Raw genomic sequence first — 21,771 nt, forward strand, 5'->3', positions numbered from 1 at the left:
ACACAACATATAAAACATGTTTGCGCAGCATAACATAATTATGTCGGGACACAATTTGTGTACACGCTTAACTATTTGTTTTACCGCGATTACAATTACAACACAACGAAACAGACAAAAGCTAAATTTGTATGGCGTGACAGGCCTGATTACATAAAAACATAATAATACAAAATATGACAACATATATAAGGATTACAACTATTTTCAAACGTGTTTATTATCAGTTGAAATTCAGTGGGAGGAAGTAAAAATGGCTCCTCGTGCAAACAAAAGCGAGATAATTAAGAAGACACACTGATACTGTATGACATTTATACTAAACAACATTATGTTGGGACACAAACTGGGGTACAAATATACTCTTCCGGTGTTTTACAACACAAACAAACAGACATAAGCAAACACTTGATTACGTAACAGGCCAAAGAAGACAGAAAACAATGCCTTTTGTTGTCACTCTGCTATGTAAAACGAGATTGAAAGATAAACAAATAAATGAAAAAGATGAAACATTCCAAAGCAACATATACAAGGATTACAACTATATCATCAGAAATGAACACTGTACAGGAAGGAAGGTGACCGGCAGCAAGAATAGTCAGCACCATTCCATGTAAGATTCTCCTTTTCGCAAAGTTTATCGGATTTGGGAGTCCGTTGAAGCTGCCAAAACGTTGATTGGGTTGCGCCGATAAAGGGATCGAGTGCTGCGGCGGCGCAGTGTGCAGTGATAAGAAAATGTCATTGATGGCAGCTTCAATATCTTTAGGCGGCGGCTTTTATTCAGTGGGGGTGCGCGGCAGCCTCCTGGGCCGCCTTTTGTCCCGTCCTTTCAAAGCTGGGGTGTGGAGACCTCGGGAGCTCGTAGCAGTCTCGGGGAAGTTCATTAAAGCTCATTTGCATGCGCTATGTTCGCGCGTCCACGCAATGTGGATGAAGCCCGCAGAGTGCGAGGGGAACTCCAAAATGGAGGCCTGTTAGCATCTAGCTAGTGTGGATACGATGAAAAAGGTTTTCTCCTTTTCTTCTCAGGTGTCCTCCTCAGGTTGTTGTTTTTTGTTGTTGTCAATATCCAATATCAATGGTTCTTAAAATGATACATGTATTGCTCATGTACACTTTGCCATTTACACCTACAGATAATAGTATTTAACCACACGTGAGTAGTTTTGCTTCTTCCGATGCTGCTGACTATTCTTGCTGCCTTTTGTCCAGGATACGTTTGATTTCAGTTTACTCCGCAAACAACACACATGCAGTGTTTTGGCAACAACAACATGTTTGCACAGCTTATCTGGGAAAAGAGATTACAGTATCAGGAAAAGTGGTCTGGGAACATCTCCATGGAAACCTGGAAGCCTGCGACGCCTTTTCTATAAAACTCATTTTAAAGGAGATATGGGGTCTTAATAGTCAATATTTCGCAAACAAGTTGATTTGATGTCTTTTTTTCTTTTGCTCAATAACATGAAAGTGGTAGTCATTTGGTAAATAGGAATTGCCTTTGGAACGTTGTTGTCATATAGCGTTGCACTCTTACATGAACAAGAGCTAGCGCCCCAGAATTATGCTCAATTGCTCATTTAAAATGCTGATTTATTAGGGCGTCATCAATTAAAATGGTAAACACAGCGGCGGCCCCGCAGACGGTCTTAACGTAAGGGTCAAAAAGGTTCACGGGAAAGCCATCCCGACTTTCAATACAGACAAAAATGACACCGCGGAACACGTAGTCGTTCAAAAACGAAATATCTTCGGCTTCTGCACGTCATGTGTCCCAAATCTGGCTGAAGGTCAAATATTACATCAGGAAAAAGGCCTAAAATGGCTATTGAGTCTATTTTGGGGGCAATTGTTTTCTGCAGACATCATTTGTAAATCCACAACTATGGAATAAGTGCCAATGTTCACAGTATTAGACCTTTAAGTTATCATTAGCAATCAGCCTGGGCAATTTTCTTCAAAAGTCACCTCTTTACACTTTAATATTTCCTTTCATGGAGAAACTCAATCTTAAAAATAATTGCTATCGACGTATCTTGAAGTGAATTTTGACTCCAGAGGGCCACAAGTGTGTGGAGCTAATGGCTAACAGCATTAGTATCGTCTATCCTACATCAACTGTCACTTTTGTAATGTAGCGCTCAATAATATTTCAATCGAAACCTTTATTTGCCCGGAAAGGAAATGAAAAAAGTCAAGAAAGTAACATAAAGCTTCCACATCAAAATATTAGCTAGCTGCCAGCTCCTTCTCGCCACCTTTGCGCTCACGAGGCTAATACTAAAAAATGCTGACGGCGCAACCATGCGGCAAAACAAATGTGCGCAAACAATGCATCCAAAAAAGGACTTTTGCAACACGACGGCCGTGAGGTAAACGAGCTAAAGTGCGTTGGGGCTGCTCTGTGCTAATGATCACCTGTTTGAAATAGTGTCGATGTAAATGCTGACACACACGCACACACACAGAGATAAGGACGAATGCAAAACGCTGAGCTGAGTGTGCACTTTACCGCTCGTCCAATGCCCTTCGCGCCCTCGACACGCCTGTCATTCGCCGCCACTTCCTTTCCGCTCACGCACATACATTCGCAGAGGCCCAACATGACAAATGAATAGTCTTACACGCAAGATGGAAGAGCGGCACGAATAGTCAGCAGCATTGTATGTGGCAAAACTACACGTATCCATAAATACTATATATGCCGATGTGAATAAAAACTGGACAAATAAAGGAATACTACTGTATAGACGCAGATGTGAATAAAAGGGAGCAAGACCAGTCAGCAGCATTGTATGGAGCGAAACTGCAAATGTATCGATAAATACTTGAAACGGCAAACTGTACAGGGACAACTCAATACGATATTTACCGACGCGGATGATACAGCAGCAGGAATAGTCAGCGGCGCTGTAGCCGATTCAACTGCAAGCGTCAATAAATGCTCTATATGCAAGTGAGAATGGCAACTGCAAATGGATCAATAAATACTATTTGTGCACATGTGACTGGCGAGTGTACATCAATCAATAAACACTTCTGCGCATCCTGGAAGCAGACGTGAACGTGAGAAAAACGCCGAATGTGGCAATCGGAAGTTTTGCTCACTCGCGAAAACGCCTGAAACGACAGGGCCTCGTTGCCGTGACAACAGCTGATGCACGGGAGTGAAGAATGCGGGGCGAGACCCCGCCCCCCCCCCCCCCTTCATTAGATGCATGGAGACCATCGGTCACATGGAACCCCACCCTGGTGTGCATGCAGACTATTGTTCTCCTTCTTTGCTCCCCACCACCACCACCAAAGCGTGCGTACCCTCCAGTCAAACTACAACCCTGCCCCCACACACACGCACACACACACACACACACACACACACCTCTAGGCTGAGGCCAAGGAAGACTCCAACATCTGCTCGTGGAAGAGGAAGAGGACGGCAGATGGACCGGGGGAGCGCCGAGAGAGGGAGAGCTTGGAATTGTGGATGAGGAGGTGATGAAGAAGAGAGTCACGCTTCCTCCGTGACACGGATGACGGCGTTTTCGCCTCCAACTGATTCTAATTCCCCCCCCCCCCCAAAAAAAAAAACTATGACTAAAATGACTGCTGCGCGTCGTCTTCGTGAAGCCTTTTCCCTCCGTACACAGAAAAAGCTTCCAAATCCGTAGTTGTCGCGTTATCGTTTTGATATTTGTCAGAGGTTGGAGCGGGCACGAGTAGAGACGTCCACATACATTTGGGCGACGATTGATCGCAGTTTCCGGACATTCGACCTTTGCGCGCTTACGTTAAGCGTTTCCTTCTTTTGGCCCTGAGAAATGACAGTGGAACTAGATCCAGACAATATTTCCTGCAGTGCAAACACACGATTATCCTTCAAAAGTTCTGGGATCAAGTCCCTGCGGTCGACACAAACCATAAAGCAGTTCCGCCTAAAGTTCCAGGAACTTTGTGTCTTTTGTGCATGATGAAATGAACTCAATGATATTCTGCGCACTAACAGGACCTCTGGCCTGGTGTGTGTGTGTGTCTGTGCGTGTACTCGTGTTGAATATTGCATGTGGAGCGGTTGGCGGCCCATCTGTCAGCCGCCGCGCTTGCTTATTAATCATGGGTGAGGTCAGGGATTAAAAGTTAATATATTCAACAGTTATCAAAGGTAACCTTATTAAAAAATGGACTCCAGCAGATCACACACACACAAACTAATGGATTTTTTATTGATGACGATTAATTGGGCGCAAGGTCGACCTTCCTTACACCACGGGAACTAGAAAAGAACTACAAACATGGTGAATGCTTCGCTGGCATCACTGTGGAATTTGTATGCAACCCTTGACTTTAGACTACAGGAATAAGAACTACAACAATGCTGGGATCTTTGCCACTTGCTTTGCTAGCGTGTAACAGTTAGGATTTGGGCACTACAGAAAAGAACTACAAAAATGGGGGATTTGCTACTGTTTTAGTGCAAGAAGTGACCACTCTTTGTTTACAATATGATGCCACCTGTAGGTCATCTGTGGGAGTGCTTGCCACCCTCCACTTTGGACTACAGGAATAAGAACCACAAAACTGGTGGATCCTTTCCCACGTTCAGCTGGCATGCTACAGAAGCAATGCGGACTACATTAATATTTATTAAAAAGGCAGAATGAGTTGTTTTGCTAGCTTGTGACAGCATAAACTACTGTACTACAGTAAAAGAACTACAAAACGGTGGATGTATTTGCTACTGATAGTGACAGAAGCGGCACAGTCTTTGTGTATAGTATGATGCCACCTGTAGGTCACCTGTGGAACTGTACGCCACCCTCCACTTCGGACTACAAACGTAGTGGATGCTTTGTCCCTTAGCTAGCATGTTACAGCAGCAACGAGGACTACAGAAAAATAACTACAAAATGGTGGAATCCCTAAAACTTGTTTCACGAGATTCTTATTGCACGAGATGGGACTACAAACACAGAACTACAAAAATGGTGGACTGAATGCAACTTGTCTTGCCAGCTTGTTACAGGATGAAGAGGGACCACAGAAAAAGAACTACAAAATAGTGGATGCTTAACACTTGTTGAGCTAGCACGGTACAGCAGCTACGGGGACTACAGAAAAAGATCTAACGTACTTTTTTTGCTAGTTGGTGACAGACATGTTTGATAATACAACCCATTCAAACCACAACCATCCCAAATATGGGACTACAAAACAGAACTACAAAAATGGCTGGACAGCTGCCGCTTTCTTTCCTTCACCTGGAGGCAAGCTGCAGTACTGCCTGTTCATGCAAACGTGGAACTACAAAATAGGAAGTACCAAAATGGCGGACTAACCACAACGGCAGGAGTGTACACTCCGTTACAGCGCCATCTGCAGGCAAACTCGCAAACTGCACGGTCACGTTTTCACTGAATTAAAGAGCTACAAAAATGATGGCGAGCCTGGCCTCTTGCGGCAGTAAGCTTTGACACGTTGATACTCTGGTTCCCTCCAGCGTACATATTTAATATGGCACGCACTTGAACGGACGTTACAGTCTTTACTCTTTAATTTAACTCATTAATTAGGGGAGTGTTGTGAAAAGCAATGAAGTCATTTAGTAAAAAGTATAGTAAATTGAAATTATACTGGTGTTGGTTAGAAAATGTAGATTTTTTTTAATGTCAAAAGAAGAAATGTAGAAATTGGTGTTCTTGAGAAAATACGTAAAAAAATAAAAATAAAAAAAATCGACCAAAATTTCTCTTGGTTGCTCTCCCCTTTTGTCCAGCAGATGTCAGCAGATGCCACAGGAGCTGTCGTCTGCCTGCGTGTGGTCCTTGTTTGAAGTTCTCACTCCATTGCAATGCAATCAAGTGCAGAGGGTGTGTGCGTGCGTGTGTGCGTGAGAGGGGAAGTGGGCCGTCTGCGTGTGTGTGTGCGCTCATGATGGAGTCCATTATGAGGCGCAAAGTGTCCTGCAGTCTTTGTTTTAGTGCTTTGATGTGCTCTTTCCATTTACATGGACGCATACAATGCACGCCACTGTAAACCGCTGTTGCCATGGAGACATCAATGCAAACAAAAAAAGGACCATCAGCATGTCTTTTTTTTTTTTTTTTGACACTAGCATACTCTTGCATATTTGAGATTGTCTTTTCTTTTTTTCAACTTTGTTATTATGGGATATTCTGTGTAAAATTTGAAGGCGTATTTTTGTCTATAATGCATTTCGGAACACAACTGTAGTATAACAAAATGTGGAGGGAAGTGAAGGGTGAACACGATATTTGAGTTTCTTGTTTATTTTATTTGTGATTTAAAAAAACAAAAAAAATGCTTTCACTGTCTCATAAAGGGACATTTTTGTATTAGATTTTTTTAAATGAAATACATTTTGGAATATGGCTGTAACATAAAATGTGGGCACTAGTAAAGAGGACAAAAATTATATATTAATAATTATATAATATTTGAGTTTAATCATGTTTTAAATCAATTTACAAATATTTCCTAAAACTCATTTGGAATTTTGTGTAAAAATATTAAGGGACGTTGTATTTATTAATTAATCAGTTTTGCAATACATCTCCAACAGTTTACACTTCCTTCACATTTAATATTACTGATTTTTAAAATTTTAAAAATAATCTAAAAACTTGCTTTCATTTAGTCATTATGGGGAACTATGAAGAATTTGTAGGGATATTTTAACATTTTTATCAATTCTGGGATACTGTAATGGGTTATACTCTTTTCACATGTGATATTAGACATTTTTTTTTTATTGTTTTATATATTTACAAAAATAAATCTCAATTCACCATTACGGGTATATTTTTTTTTGGGGGGGGGAAGGATATTTTTTATTTAATGAATTTTGGAATATGTCAATATAATGGGATTTACTTTTGTCACATGTAATATACACTGTAATATATTTTATAATAAATTGATAAATAAATAAAATTAATAATAAATAAATAAACTCAGTCTTTGCTTCCAGTTTTAGGATTTTTTAAAAATTCATTATTTAATCGACTTTGGAATACACCTATAACAGGTTATACTTTTTTGCATGTAATTTTATTTTTTTATTTTTTTATTTATGAAAATAAAAACTTGCTTTCACTTCTACAGTACGGCCAATTGTTTTGAAGACTTCTAAGGGATATCTTAAAACTTCATCCAATTTGCAATACAGCTTTAAGGATTTAAAAAACTTGCATTCGCTTTGTGGCATTTTGTGGAGAATACTTTTGTTATTTTTATGGAATCAATACAAAGTGCCTGAAGGCGTGTGTGTGAGTGTGTGTGTGCATGTGTGTGCATGCGTCGGAGTAGCAGACGCAAACAGAGAATGCGAATCAGTGAGGGGAAACGGAGCCGAATGAGCCGCCGGCCGTCCCGCTCGGAACCCGGCGAGGCCCGAGGTCCCCGAACGCAGCACGGCCCCATGTGAGCGAGCGGGCACTTTATGGACAATGACACTCACAGGAAGTGTAAACACGGGTCAAGTGTTAAAGTCCAACCCGCCAATTCTCACCTCCATTAGAGGGGGGTGTCTGCATCGGCACCCCCCCCCCTCCCCCCTCCACACGGCACCTGGGACGAAAGGGCCACAAATGATATACTTTAGCTCAATGCTAGGACAACAACACTATGGATTTGATCCCTTGTTGCCTGGGTAGCTCAGATCAAAAGAGTACTTTTCTTTTTTTTTTCCAAAATAGATAGCAGTCAATGAAGCTTGCGTACTGAATTAAACTCAGCTAAAATGCTCAATTAAAATAGATAGAGAGACGAGGCTAATGCGCTGAAGAAAAGTCGGTGGTGTCGACGAGGCTAACGCGTTCCGCGGAAATGGATACAGTAGATGAAGCTATCGAGCTGAAAGACAACATATTTCCCGGACAAATGGAAATAGACGCAATACACACAGCTAACATGCGAAATGAAAGTCGAGATGGTAGACATATGTATATATGTGGGGGGAAATTCCGAAAGTGCAGTGATTCTCAAAGTGTGGTATGAAGCTAACATGCGAAGTGAGAATGTATGTAGTAGATGAAGCGAAGGGACTATAGTACAACAGACGCAAAAGACCCCGCTAACGTTCAAATTGTAACTTATTCTCGAGACACCGGCGTTAGACAGATGATTCCAGTCGGGACATCAAAAATGACCCGGCCAAAATAGACACAGTAGATGAGAAGCTAACGTGCTAAATGAGAAAAGACACAGTAGACGAAGCTAACATGCTAAATTAAAATAGACGACGCTGACATGCTAACTAGAAGCCGCCGTGGTTACCGTGTTTGAAGTCCAAATGGAAAAAAATGTCCTCAGACATTCAGAATACACACGATGAGCTCCCGAGACAGTTTGAGAAGGTTTCCGGAGAAGAAGTTTAATCCCTCATTAAGTGGATAATGAGGCCGGCGCTACTCCGGTGGCCCTGAGGGTCCCCGGAGGGGGCTCGCACAGTAGCGGGTGTCGATGCTAACGGCTAACACGTGCAAACGAAAAGCACGCAATCGACGTGCGCCAATTAGTCGCTCCTCTTCGCGTGCAACTCGGCCGCCGAGAATTGAAATAACGACATGATCACTTCTTCATCACTTGCTCAAACAAAATCACATTTCTGTGCGTGTCTGAAAATAATACAACAATATATTTCTGAAAATCACAAACAAAATAAATACATACCTGGGAACATGTATTTTATATATTAAAACTAGTTACATTGAAGGAAAAAATGGGAAGAGGGGAAAAAAAGGAATTTAAAAAATGTAATATTCTTGCGGGGTGAAATAAAGGAAAGTACATTTAAAAAAAAAAATTAATAAAATCACAATAAAGGAGAAATACCAGAAGAAAAATATAAGGAATAATGAAATCATGAAATTAAAATGAAATGTAAACTACTTTTGTGATGAAATAAAAATAACAATTACTAAATAAATATTTAAAATATGAAAACCAAAGGGGGGGGGGGGGGGGGGCGAAATCTGATTTGGGGTGGAATAAAAAAAGATAAATCATCAATTAAAATGAGCAAATGTATAATGAATGTAAATAAGAAATAAAGGAGAAATAAATTAAGAAATATAGTCAAAGAACTAAAAATGTAATCTACTTTTGGGGCAGAATTAAAATGAACAAATACATGCATACTTAAAAAATAAGAAGGAATAAATGAAGAAATATAAAATATATACATAAAATAAAGTCTACTTCTGGGGTGAAATAAAAAGAATGACAAATTGAAGAAAAAACATTTTAAACACGGGAGGAATAACTGAAGAAAAAAAACAAGAGGTACTGTACTTTTGTGGTAAAATAGAAATAATTAAAAAAATGAATACAAAAAAAAGGGTGAAATTCAGAGATTTTTTGGTTCGCGGCCCCACCCCCAGCTGTTCCTAATATTTCGACCCTCCCACCGCTAAACAGTTGAAAATATTCGAAACAGCTCTCGAATACACATAACTTTGTTCAACGAACACCTCAAAAGTCAGCGTGATCATTTTGGCTGCCAAACGTTACTCATTGGAGATTGCGGGCGTACCTAATGTTGCGTCCGCGGTCGGGTGCCTGCCGTCCGTCGTCAAGTCGTCATCGAGACGTGCGGCCGACGGTCCACTTCAAATCCAAAAATGCAAATAAATGTGTTGCACTAAAAAGTCAAATACAACCGAACTGCACTTGGAGACCCTGTAAAGTCAATTCAGGGATTTGTTTTGAAATACTGTGGACATGTTTGAAGGTAATTGCTAAAAATGCGCAAAGACGAAGAACGATGTAGCACTCGGTTGTGGATATAGCATGAAACACTTTTTCACCATTTTAGCCTTCCTGACTTTTTGGGGCACGGCTAAAACGGCGACGTACCCCCTGCGCCACCATGCGTCGCCCCTCTCCCACGATATCCCACGAACTTAAGCAACTTCCTTCGCATCAGCAGTTATCCGTCGCAATTGCAACTTGGTGTTAGCTAGCGTGCGACACCAACACACCGAAAATACATCTACTTTCCTTTCAGTAACAAGGAACGATGCAACAACAATGGCGACCGCGACAGAACAAATTGACCTTGATGACCAGATGATACGTGTAAATTATGCTGCAAAATCGATCGAGAAGGCGGCGACGTCGACGGTATGAAGAACCGATGGGCGCGGCGGGACGTCATTGCGGCGTGTGACTATAACGGACCAATCGCGAGAGACGATCTCCGCGCCGTTGGGTGCGCGGCAAGCTACGCAGAGGGGTCGCGCGGGGCAATTCGTCGGTCACGCGATGCAATGCGGGCGTTGTCGGTCGCGCGGGTAAAGAGGCCTTGATGATGATGATGATGACGACGACGACGACAACGACAGGCTTTTGTTCTCCTCAATCAACCGTCGACTGACGATGGGAATTCTAATTTTCCTGCAACGAAAAGCCAAAAAAACGTCAAGTCCACTATATATGTAAACCACTAAACTATACCATGTTGACCTAATGACAAACGCGTACAATTTAGACACTATCGCCTCATATGACAACCCAGAAAAGTGACTATTCCACACAAAAAAAGTCAAAAACTCAGATGAAACTGTTCAAAAGTTCCATTGCGTCTATGAGGCCAACCTTTTTGAAAATCCCAGACAAACTAAGAGATTGCACCACAAGGTGGCGCTTCGAGGTCATATTTTGAAAAAAAATGTCATGTTTGAGACTACCGCGGAGTGGCACATGACCAGAGACAGCCAATCAAAAGCGTGGGCTGCAGAAGCAGGAAGTGATGTGGAAAACAAAACATTGAGCATTTGCAGCTATTTTTAGAAAATGTATTCTGAAATTGTAATCATGGAAATTTCCAAAAGCAGCCACATTTTTTTTCCCCCCTCAGTAATGTAATGGATTAAAATTAGTACATACATTTTGTGATGAAATGACAAATGCGTAAATGTAATGACATGTAATTAGTTAGTCGCCAACAATTCAGCACCAAATTGTTCTCATGCTTTGCACGTTTCCAGCACTTCAAACATATTTAAAGAACTCACGAACAAATGAAGGAAATCTCTTTAAGTTGACTTGCATACAAAAAAAAACAAAACCAAACAAAAAAAAACAAAAAACGCCGCTGATGATTTTCAAGCTCATTGGCGGCACGATGGCCCATTAAGGTGACGTCATCGCGAAATGACTTTGAATGAACGCGGCGGAGTGGATTCGGAGTCTGGCGCCAATACACATCGGAGCGGCCTCTTCCAAACGCCAACTTCAGCGACAAAAGTATTACAAACAAAAAAAATACAACGTTGAAATCATGAAGTTTGTATTTGTGTGAAACGTTAAAATGTGACGCGATGGAGTGCAAAGTGAGCAAGCACGTTAGAGGAAAAAGAAAAAGAAAAAGAAAGAAAAAAGCGCGTGTTTACCTGCTTGATTAGACGTCGCAGTGTCACCCGGGCGCGCAGAGCAAACAGCGAGCGGAGGCCGCATGCGCGCTCCGAAGAGGAGCCGCCATGTTTGCAGAGCTGCGAGTTGAAAGAGCAAAAATAAATAAATAAATAAATAAATAAATAAATAAAAAAGCAAACTGAAGAGCTCACGAGCCGCGAAATCGATCCGTCGAAAAAAAAAAAAAAAAAAAGTGCGCCAGATCCAACACAAATACTGTTGGGACTCCAGAAAAATGACTTTAAAAAAAAATAAGGAAACTATTTATGCTACTTGGCACGATTGCGCAATCGGGAAAGTCAAGTGCAAATCATTTCATAACATTACAATTCTATCAGGACTAAAGTGCAAGAATTAGGAGACCAAAGACAAACATTGCTGTACATCAAGGAAAAACTCAATACTTTGGAAGAATTTGATATTACTGCAAATTAAGTTTCCTACTGTGCTTGAATAAATTACTGTAATCAAAGTGCAGAAATGGAATAAAATAAAATATTGTAAATAAAACTGGAAATCGTACTGGACAATACATGCAGTCTCGTCAGGAAAGAAAATGGCAACACGTTTATGAATAAAGTGCAATCTTTACAAACTTTATTTTTAAGTTACATACGCATCAATAAAAACGAATACAGTGCATGTGGTGCTACGATGAAATAAAAATGATACGAAACTAAATGCAGTGGAAGAAAATGGGATTACTGTGAAGAAATTGGAAACCACATTGCGCAGTAATTAAACTAAATGGAAATATGCTGCATAAATATAATAAAAAATACAATGAATAAAAATAAAAATGATCAATCAATCAATGTATCAAATGGAAAAAAATATTGCAAAAAAATACTTGAGCATACAGAAATAAAGCCAAAGCGGCGACCTCATCAATTCTCAAGAAAAACATTTGCGGCCTCAATGACGTCACACCGGCTGTGCTCGCGAAAGGCCGAAAGGGTTTTGGGAAAATAGGATGATTTGCCTTTAATAAGATCATTTGGCGACATCAAGGCTTTCCCAGCAGTGCTGATTCCATTCGGGCTGAGGAATTTGTAGGCCGACTAATTCTGGCCGGGAGTGGACGACCCCCAACCCCGCGATCTTCAAAAGAGGGAGGATGTTTGACAATCCCAGCTTGTACGAGTCCACCAATTAATTGGATACGTTGGCTCCTCTCATCTTCTGCTTGGGAAGACAAAAGCCCAGCTGGGGGCGCAGGGGGGGGGGGGGGGCTGTTGACACCTCCGCGTTCCGGCTGCGTATAAAAGAAAGAGGAGCGCCCCCGACGCCCAACCAAGTCTTCTTCCTTTCCGCAAGCATGCAGATCCCGAGCAGCGGCCCCGCGGCAGCGTTCCGATCCTCGACGCGTACTGCGGCGGCCCCCGCGCCCTCTCGCAAGCCCCCCGCCGGCAAGTCGTTCACCATCGACGCTCTGCTCGCGGAGCCGGACGACCGCCGCGCCGCCGCCGCCGCCGCCGCCGCCGCCGCCGCCGCCGCGCTCCCTCCGCTCGGCGGCGGCCTGACGTACTACGCGCCGTACCCGTGCGGCTACTTCTGCTGCCCGCCCGTCGCCTACCGGGCGTCCTGCCGCGGCGCCTTTTACGCGCAAGGTATTCGCTGCGCTCCCGAGTCACGCACTGCCCACCGCTTCTGTCTCACTTCTGCTTCTTTCCCAAACCCAAAATGTTTCGGCAGCGGCGATGCCCAAGGTCCACGCGTTCAAAACCAAGGGCGGCAAGTCCAAGCGCATGCGCACCAGCTTCACCAGCGAGCAGCTGGCGCGCCTGGAGAAGGAGTTCGCCCGCCAGCACTACATGGTCGGCGCGGAGAGGTTCCTGCTCGCCTCCGCCCTGCGCCTCACCGAAGCGCAGGTGACCGACGCACGCAAACATTGAAAACAGATTCGACATTGAATTTGGTGATTCTTTGGCGTACCGCTAGAGGGCGCCTGCGGAGAAGAACTGCTCGAGACAAATTCATGCGCGTTTTAGCACAACAGGTCCAGACACGTTCAGTTTAGGGGCGAAAGTTACTTTCAGTGACAATAAATCACTTCAAAGCATCCCCAATTTTGTTGTAAGCCCAAAAAGTAGAAACGAGTCAAATAAAGACGCTTTCTAACAGTAGTTGCATGCTCAATGGCCATTTCAGACACGCAAAATGATTCTTATTTAACATTACAAACATTGTCATATTGCCTCGGATTGTAATCCGTCTTTGGCATTAAGTGGGGGGGGGGGGGGGGGGGGAGCTACATGATCAGGTGCAATTTACAGCACTTAAAAGCATCCACAATTGCACAACACATTAACAACGAAGCTTTGCGCACGATCGGAACACGAAAAGTCTCCGAAGGTTTCCCTCGATTTGCCAAACGAAGGAAGGACGGCGGCGGCTGCAGGATGTGTAACGCGAGCGTGCTGTGGTTCTCTCCAGGTGAAAGTTTGGTTCCAGAACCGGCGCATCAAGTGGCGCAAGCAGAGTCTGGAGCAGCAGCAGGCCAAGCTGGCCAAGCTGGGCCTGGCCGCCGGCAGCCCCGGATCGCAGACCCACGAAGACCGCCGCCGCCGAGAGGAGGGAGAAGAAGAATTCTCAGACACGGACGTGGACGTGGACGACGACTCGGTCGAGCCCTGCTGAGAAGCCCCGCCCCCGAGACTTTTGTACATACCCACCACGGATGATGACGGCCTAGTAATATTTAATAGAAGTATAGTTATATATTTAATTTTTCTACATGCATTGCTGTTTGACTATTGTTCTTTTTTGTATATTTGAATAACATATTCAGAAATATATTTTATGCAACGAACCGCACTCCTTTGTCTGGCTGCTTGATTGGCTTTGATGACACCACATGACACCTAAAAAAAAATAAAAATAATAATAATAATTTAAGAGCCCACTTTGGATCATGAATTGACATATCTTAAAGATGATACAAGAGGCAAGAAAAAATATTTTCAATACATATCGTCGCTGTTAGGCGGCAAGCCCGTATGTCCAAAAATGGTCAATTTCCTATTTTCACCAAACTCGATGCTATGGGTCTGTTCCCATTTGGTCTGCTATTTTAATGCAATATCCATCAACTGCAAGTGGCGAAAACGGCTCGGGATCAAAATGTCTTCTCATTCTGTCGAAGCCATAAACAATATTTGTTGCCTAAATCGAAAGTCTCGATGTTTTTGTTTTTTTGACAATGTGAGTGAAAATAGTAAGGTTAGATACATTTGAGTAGGCTTGTTTTGTTCAAACGGATCGCTGTAAACGCTTCGTTGCAGAAGGAAGATCATGAGCCATGGAGGCAAATCCGCACGCGGATGAATTTTCGCCTTAAACACGGGTCAGGTCGTAGTCTGCTTGTTTTGTTTATGGCATCACTCATGGCTCGAAGAAAAAGAGTTTGGGAAGACGACGTAACACGGGCATTTCTTTACTTTTGTGACGGAGAAAAGGATTTGTTTTGCTTTTTTGTTGAGAACCAAAAGCGAAGAAGAAGAAGAAAAAAAAAAGTCACAATTCACGATTATTGAATATGACAGTCAAACACACGAATACAAATGAAAACACTCACAAGGAGCTCGGCGGAGACGCTAAGACTGAACTAACTGTGTAGTAACATGTAACAAAAACGGATTCATTGCAGAGGGAAAAATTGGTCTAAAACGAGTGAAAAGGAGCAACAGTATTTGAATATTCTCCAAGCAGACAAATATCCCGCAGTGCCTGGCGCAGGTGTACCTAATAAAGTGAAGTGGGGCAGACGGGCACGTGAATCAGTTAAAGTGGCGAGCGGGTCTCAGGCGAGGAGGCCTCCCGCGGGCAAACGGAGACACGTCAGGTCGCCCGCGCGCATGGCGGGTTAAGACACCAGAGGATAGAGTCCGCCCGAGCGGCCGATCGGCGCTGGCGGCGCGCGGACGACACGGAGCACAAAGACGACACGCGGGGAAGCTTTCCGTGCCGCTAATCCGCACTAAAGAGAAGAAACAGAAGAAAGACTCTCCAGCCAGAAGGATCAACAGGATCGTTTCGGGCTCTCAGTTTACGCAAACACCACAACAAACACTTTGAGCATGTCACACCATGGTGGCGGCCCTCAAGGAGATGTAGTAGATACGCTACAATTATCGCTAGCTGTGACTTACACTAGATAATATTGTCATTTGACACAACTTGCTTTGGGACAATTCTGACTGCGTATCCAACTGACTGGCGATCTATATTGCTGCTAACTGACTAACTCACTGACTCAGTAACTGTCTATATAACTGCCTGACTGATTAACTCACTCACTCTATGACAACAACAATATAACTGACGGACAAAGTAAAGGTTTTTATTACTGACTGACTATATAACTGCTTAAGTCACTAATTACCTACATAACTGATTGACTCACTTGCTAAGGAACAGACTCATACTTGTAGTGATTGACTAACTAAATATCTGACTAACTCACAGATGAAGGAACTCACTCAGCAACTCATTAATTAGCTCACTTGATAAACTACTAAACTGACGAACCAGTAAACTGCAAATGAACGATAGCACTAAATAAACCTCTGACTATCTAGCCAACTAACTCTCACACCTACTCACCAACACACAGCCAAACTAACCAATGGACTAACTGCGAATGAACTAAATCACTTATCAAAAGAAAAAAAACACTGATCAACTAGCAAACTAACTCTTTCACTCACTACTTTGGCGATTGCCGTGGTCGTGGCTGACTCACCAATTGACTGACTGACTGAGGAACGAACTCCCTATTGAATTCACTCACTAACTCGGTGACTAACTCCCTTACTAACTTAGTGATTGCCACGGAGGAGACTAACTAACTACTGTAACGAACTTACCAGCAAACTAACTCTCCGTGAGTAACTCACCGACTAACATTGTGATTGAGGTGGCCGTGACTGACTTACTGATTGACTCACTGACTAAGTGAGCAACAAGCTTCAATATGGAATTCAATCACTAAATCAGCGAGTATGTTTTCTTTATTTTTTTATTTAGATTTTCACTCACTGAATAAACTACTCACTCACAAACTAACTCTCCCGGCAGGTGACTTAGTGCAAGCAAGCAAGCAAGTCAGTCAGCGAGTATAAGTAACACCAACTAACTGACTCCAATGCGCTTTTGGCTCGGCAGGAAGGGCGAGGATGACGAGAGGAGAGGAAGAAGAGGATTGAAGGGGGTCTGAGCGGCGAGTCTGATCTGATTTGCGTGTTGACCCCCAAAGCGGCGCGATGAGACGACGGCCGCCAACTCAGCGTCGGGCGTAATCCCATTGAGGGAGGACGAGGAGCGGCATGCGGAGGCCTGGGAAAAAGGAGTGGCGGAGATGAAGGGGATTTGGGGGGGGGGGGGGGGGTCTCTCAATTAGCAAAGGCCACCTTAACGGTTGGAACTGATTTGAAGTTTCTTACGCGACCCAAATATGAGGAGCAGCTGTCATCTTGACAAAACGAGCTCGTCCTTTTGAAGCGCTCGCTAGAACGGCGCGCTCGGAAATCGGAAAGACGCTGTTGGTCGTTTCATGTACTAGTTGGATGCAACTGCATGTGTACCTAATGAAGTGGCCATTAACACTACGGGGGGGAAAAAAAACTGTACCTCAATAAATATTTGACAACATCCATCCATCCATCCATTTTCTGAGCCGCTTCTCCTCACTAGGGTCGCGGCCGTGCTGGAGCCTATCCCAGCTGTCATCGGGCAGGAGGCGGGGGTACACCCTGAACTGGTTGCCAGCCAATCGCAGGGCACATAGGAACAAACAACCATTCGCACTCACAGTCATGCCTACGGGCAATTTAGAGTCTCCAATTCATGCATGTTTTTTGGGATGTGGGAGGGAACCGGAGTACCCGGAGAAAACCCACGCAGGCACGGGGAGAACATGCAAACTCCACACAGGCGTGGCCGGGGATTGAACCCGGCTCCTCAGAACTGTGAGGCTGACGCTCTAACCAGTCGGCCACCGTGCCGCCATATTTGACAACAAAGCATTCTAAAATTCTTAAATGCAAATGTATTGTACTTCAAAGTTCAAAACAACGGAACAAACCGCTGTAACATTATGCACTGTTGGAGCATTAACGCTGCGCTTAAATATCGGGCGATAAAATGGACTGAAATAATGATGCAAATAAAATGAATAGCGCAAAGGTCACATGAAAAATACACACGCATTGTTCGAAAAATAAGATGAAAACAAACAAATGTCATGCAGCTGTAGTGAACTTAAAAGTTAAATATAACTGAACCCCACTCAAAAATGTGCGATAGTGGATTCAAAAAAAAAAGTTTAGCCCATTTAATTCAGTAATTTTTGTCACGTTCCACTAGAGGGAGCCCACGTGCCACTGAGAATCACCGCTAGCTGAAAAATAGACCAAAATATGCTGGGACGGGTCCAAGATGGAGTTTACGCATCAAGATGGACGCCGCGCACGTGTGAGCCGAGAAGGCGTGAAAGTTCTCACGCGTCATCCAAACGGCGCTTAGCATATTTTACGTGGCGCGCTCCATCTAATACTCATTAGCTTTCATTACCGCGTTTGAAGTGGAAGCGGAATCTTTTGTCAGGCAGCACAATGGCGCGCCACGCACGGGCACGGCCAGGGGGTCGCGGGGCGGGGACCACTTCCTGTCTGCATTCAGACCGGCAGCCAATCAGGGCGCAGAGGGAAAGGGCACCAACAAAGAGGAACTATACGATGACTTTTGGCGTATGGGGACATGAAGAAAGCGGATTTATGAGGTTATTAACGATATCTACGTCTCACGCCTCGGTTGGACCTCGCGGTACGATCACTCCATTGAGAAATGATCTGTTCACCAGTTTGACAGTATTTATTGACATTTTTTTTTAAAAATCATTTAGAACTAACATTTATAACAGTAGAAATTGGATACAATTGACTCTTCATTTCCCTGTAAAGGAAATAAAAAAATACAGAAAAATATTGTATACTTTAGGTTGACTATTGGATATATATTGCTAAATAGTATATATCGTAGTAGTATGACATTCATATGTTGCACAATAATATACTTTGAGTTCACGATGGGACCCAGAATTGAGTTTTTCTCGTCTTTTCTGGAGACATCTGGACACGTTGTTTTATTGTGTTATAGTGAGGAGTGCGAATCCCTTGGAACTTTTAACACCATTTCTCCACAGCTTGAGGCAAATATTCATATTTTTCATATTCATATTTTCTCGAATGGGTCACTGCATGCGGTTCGATGTTCGCGTTGATCACAGTTGTGGAATATTGATTGCCGCTGGATGTTTGTTTAGGCCGAGTGTGTGTGTGCGTGTGCGTGTGTGTTTGTGCGCGTCGCGCAAGTGGCACAAATTTAGCGACGTGCCACTTTTAACATGTCGTTAGGCGCAGGGGTGAATTTCTGCGAGTCCTTAAGTGGCGCACATTAGCGCTGAACACACAACACTAATGCCCAACAAAATGGCCAATTAGGTTATTAATGAAGGGAGCAACTCGTCACATGTTAATCACTTCGTCACACATTTCAGTTCAATCAACATAGCAGAGTCTAGAAAGTACTTGAAAGTGATGTGCTGCTTTTGAGTCGCTGTAACTGACGAAATGGAGCTACGTGTCCAAAATTAAGTGTGCCAAAGGATGGTGTTATTGCTCAACAGACAATTAGCATCAAGATTAAAACGCACGTACACGTGATATATAATCCATCTGAAGCAATCGGCTAAACACTGGTCACCTTTTTATATCTTAATAATACTGCTACTACAAAAGAGTGGAACAAAAAGGAGCCAGTTGTTTTTTTTTTTTTTTAGGGCGGGGGGTGAAATTTAGTCACATTTCATGTAATTTACGTTCATTTAATACTCCGACAAAAAAATAAAAATAAAATCAAGCTGTGTACCTTAGTTCGACCAACAGATGGCAGTATAAGCCTATAAAACCTATAACCGTTTTCCCCCCGTTCTACAACAGATTTCTCTTTTTTTTTTTTAGACAGTCCTACCTAAAAAATACTTTGCTCTCCAAGTACCGCCATCATGTCCTAGATTCAAATACAGCGGCCAACTTTATTCCTCCAAAGGAGAAACCATATTATTGTCAGCCGCTGTAACACTATGCACATTCTCAACATTCTCTTAAATAGAGCAACTCAAAAAATAATAATGTGCAATTATAATGAATAGCACATTCGTTAAATGCCAATTACACCGAAACAAATGTTGGAAAACAAACAGTTGTAAAAGATGAAATGCAATAGTAAATAACTTAACAGTAAAATACAACCGAACTGTACTTAAATGTGTTGAACTGGATTAAAAAAGAAAAGAAAGAAAGAAAAAAAGTTTAAGCCAATATAACATGATGCAAAATTTGAATATTGAATTCAGTATTTCTTCACATACCAGTAGGGGGAGCCCGCGTACCACACTAACAACCACTGCGAGAACAACTTTATTGGAATTTGGGGTTTAATTTGAATATATTTAATATTTGGTTATAATCATTCAGCTAATATTTCAGTTGTGTTTTTAAAGTTTAGTATGCATCTGATATTAAACATACTGTAGTATTAAAATCAATACAAATGAACCAATGGTTTCATTGACGACTTTTAAACAGTAAGTGTTTAATATATATAATATAATATAATATATATATATATATTATATTATTATATATATATATATAAAATAATATAATATATATATATATATATATTAATAATATAAAATCATATGTGAATTTCTTTGGGTGGCGGCAACCCGACGCCAATAATATCGCTGACAAATCATATCTGGACGGGAAGCAAACATCTATTATTATTATTATTTTTTGCTTCAATCGGTTGATTGCGTCTGCCACTTGAAGTTTTCTGGAAAACTAAACAGGAAACAAAGTACAGCAACTTCATCTTACCAAAGTCCACGACCTTAATTCTAACACGCAATGCAAAACGCCACAGATGGGCTAACAGAAGTAGCACCGATGTTGCGGCGCTTTACGGGACGGAGATTTCAACTAATGGTGCAGCAACACATGGAAACAGACACTATACCAATACTCACAGGCATATGTTCTTTATCCTCTGCAAAAAAAAAAATTACTACTACAACTGCAGTTTAAGGAGTCACTTCGTCGTGAAACTCCTTGTGTATTACAATTGTGCTCCAAAGTTTACATACCGTTGCAGCATTTGTGAAATCTTGGCAACAAAATGAGAATGATGAGCGAACAGAGACCGTTTCACGATGTTCTCGTTATATTTTGTGCAACTGTTGCAGGTTGCTGAAACGAATGAGCTTAATTTAAAAACCCTTTCAAAAAAAAAAAAGCTTGGTCACTCAGTTTTTCTTTCAAGAATTGTACACATCGTACAAATTCTGCCAGCGTACATTATGTAGACTTATGAGCACAACCGTCGATGAATGTATGTATTAAACCGCCCCCTGGTGGCCACGCACAATATCAAGAGGCCTTGAAGCATGAAATCATAATGCACACTGTTCTTTACCTTCTTTTACCGTATTTTTATTTTTTACAAAGTATAATACTAGAAAGTGCTCTTATTCTTTCTTATTAAAAACAATATGTGGTCCAAATACGCATCTTCTCGTTGCTGCACCTAAAAACACACTTCCGTCCTCCCGAAATGTTCCTCAAGTCAACAACTTCCTGGACAGTAAAAATCTGTTGATTATTATTTTTGATTTAAATGACATTTTGGGAAAAAAATGTCATTTCATTTCCACTGAAGTTTTTGAAGCCCACTCGGCGCAACATTAGGAACCGCTCATCATTGTCTCCTATTGGAATGGAATATGACGAGAAGGTGTACCTAATCAAGTGTCCAGCGAGCAGAGGCAAGGAGCGCTTGGGTGCACCCACCCGCGCGCGCGCGCACGCACGCACGCACCACCATTAACCTGCAGCGGTGATGCGCATGAGCGCGCGTGCATGCCCGCAGGCTGTTGGCGCACTCCGATCAAAAACAAACCAAAAAAAAAGAAAGAAGTTAATTCAATGAGAAAATGTTCCATTCCTGCACAGGCGCTAAACGTCAAAGATGTTTATCTGCGAGATGACGTCACAGGTGGAAATTCAATCTGCTCCGGTGGTGCGTTTAGGAGCCTTTCAAGCTCTAAAAGCCTCATCAGCAACTTGTTTGACGCTAATCATTTTCTATTGCGACTCGCTGCACATTCCCAAGTCGATTATTAACCAGCACTCGTGTTTGGCTTTTTTGCTTTTTCTCCTTTTCTTTCCACGACCTAAAAATCTTCTCAAGTTAGAGGACACGTTCCAA

General features: G+C 42.5%; 1 protein-coding gene across 1 annotated transcript; it reads left to right on the forward strand.

Annotated features, from left to right (window-relative positions):
• The first annotated feature begins 12,757 nt into the window (after positions 1 to 12,757).
• On the forward strand, positions 12,758 to 14,292 carry noto (notochord homeobox). Its single transcript, XM_061795848.1, has 3 exons — positions 12,758 to 13,049; positions 13,135 to 13,310; positions 13,876 to 14,292. The coding sequence occupies exons 1-3, from the start codon at positions 12,758 to 12,760 to the stop codon at positions 14,077 to 14,079; spliced, it is 672 nt and encodes a 223-aa protein (XP_061651832.1). The 3' UTR covers positions 14,080 to 14,292.
• The last annotated feature ends 7,479 nt before the right edge of the window (positions 14,293 to 21,771 follow it).

Source organism: Phyllopteryx taeniolatus, chromosome 13 (assembly GCF_024500385.1).
Source record: "Phyllopteryx taeniolatus isolate TA_2022b chromosome 13, UOR_Ptae_1.2, whole genome shotgun sequence".
Lineage (NCBI taxonomy): Eukaryota > Metazoa > Chordata > Actinopteri > Syngnathiformes > Syngnathidae > Phyllopteryx > Phyllopteryx taeniolatus.

Coding starts and splice junctions, on each gene's coding strand:
- noto (XM_061795848.1), top strand. CDS start 12,758: ATGCAGATCCCGAGCAGCGGCCCCGCGGCAGCGTTCCGATCCTCGACG. Junction 13,050..13,134: donor CGGCGCCTTTTACGCGCAAG/GTATTCGCTGCG, acceptor ATGTTTCGGCAG/CGGCGATGCCCAAGGTCCAC. Junction 13,311..13,875: donor TGCGCCTCACCGAAGCGCAG/GTGACCGACGCA, acceptor GGTTCTCTCCAG/GTGAAAGTTTGGTTCCAGAA.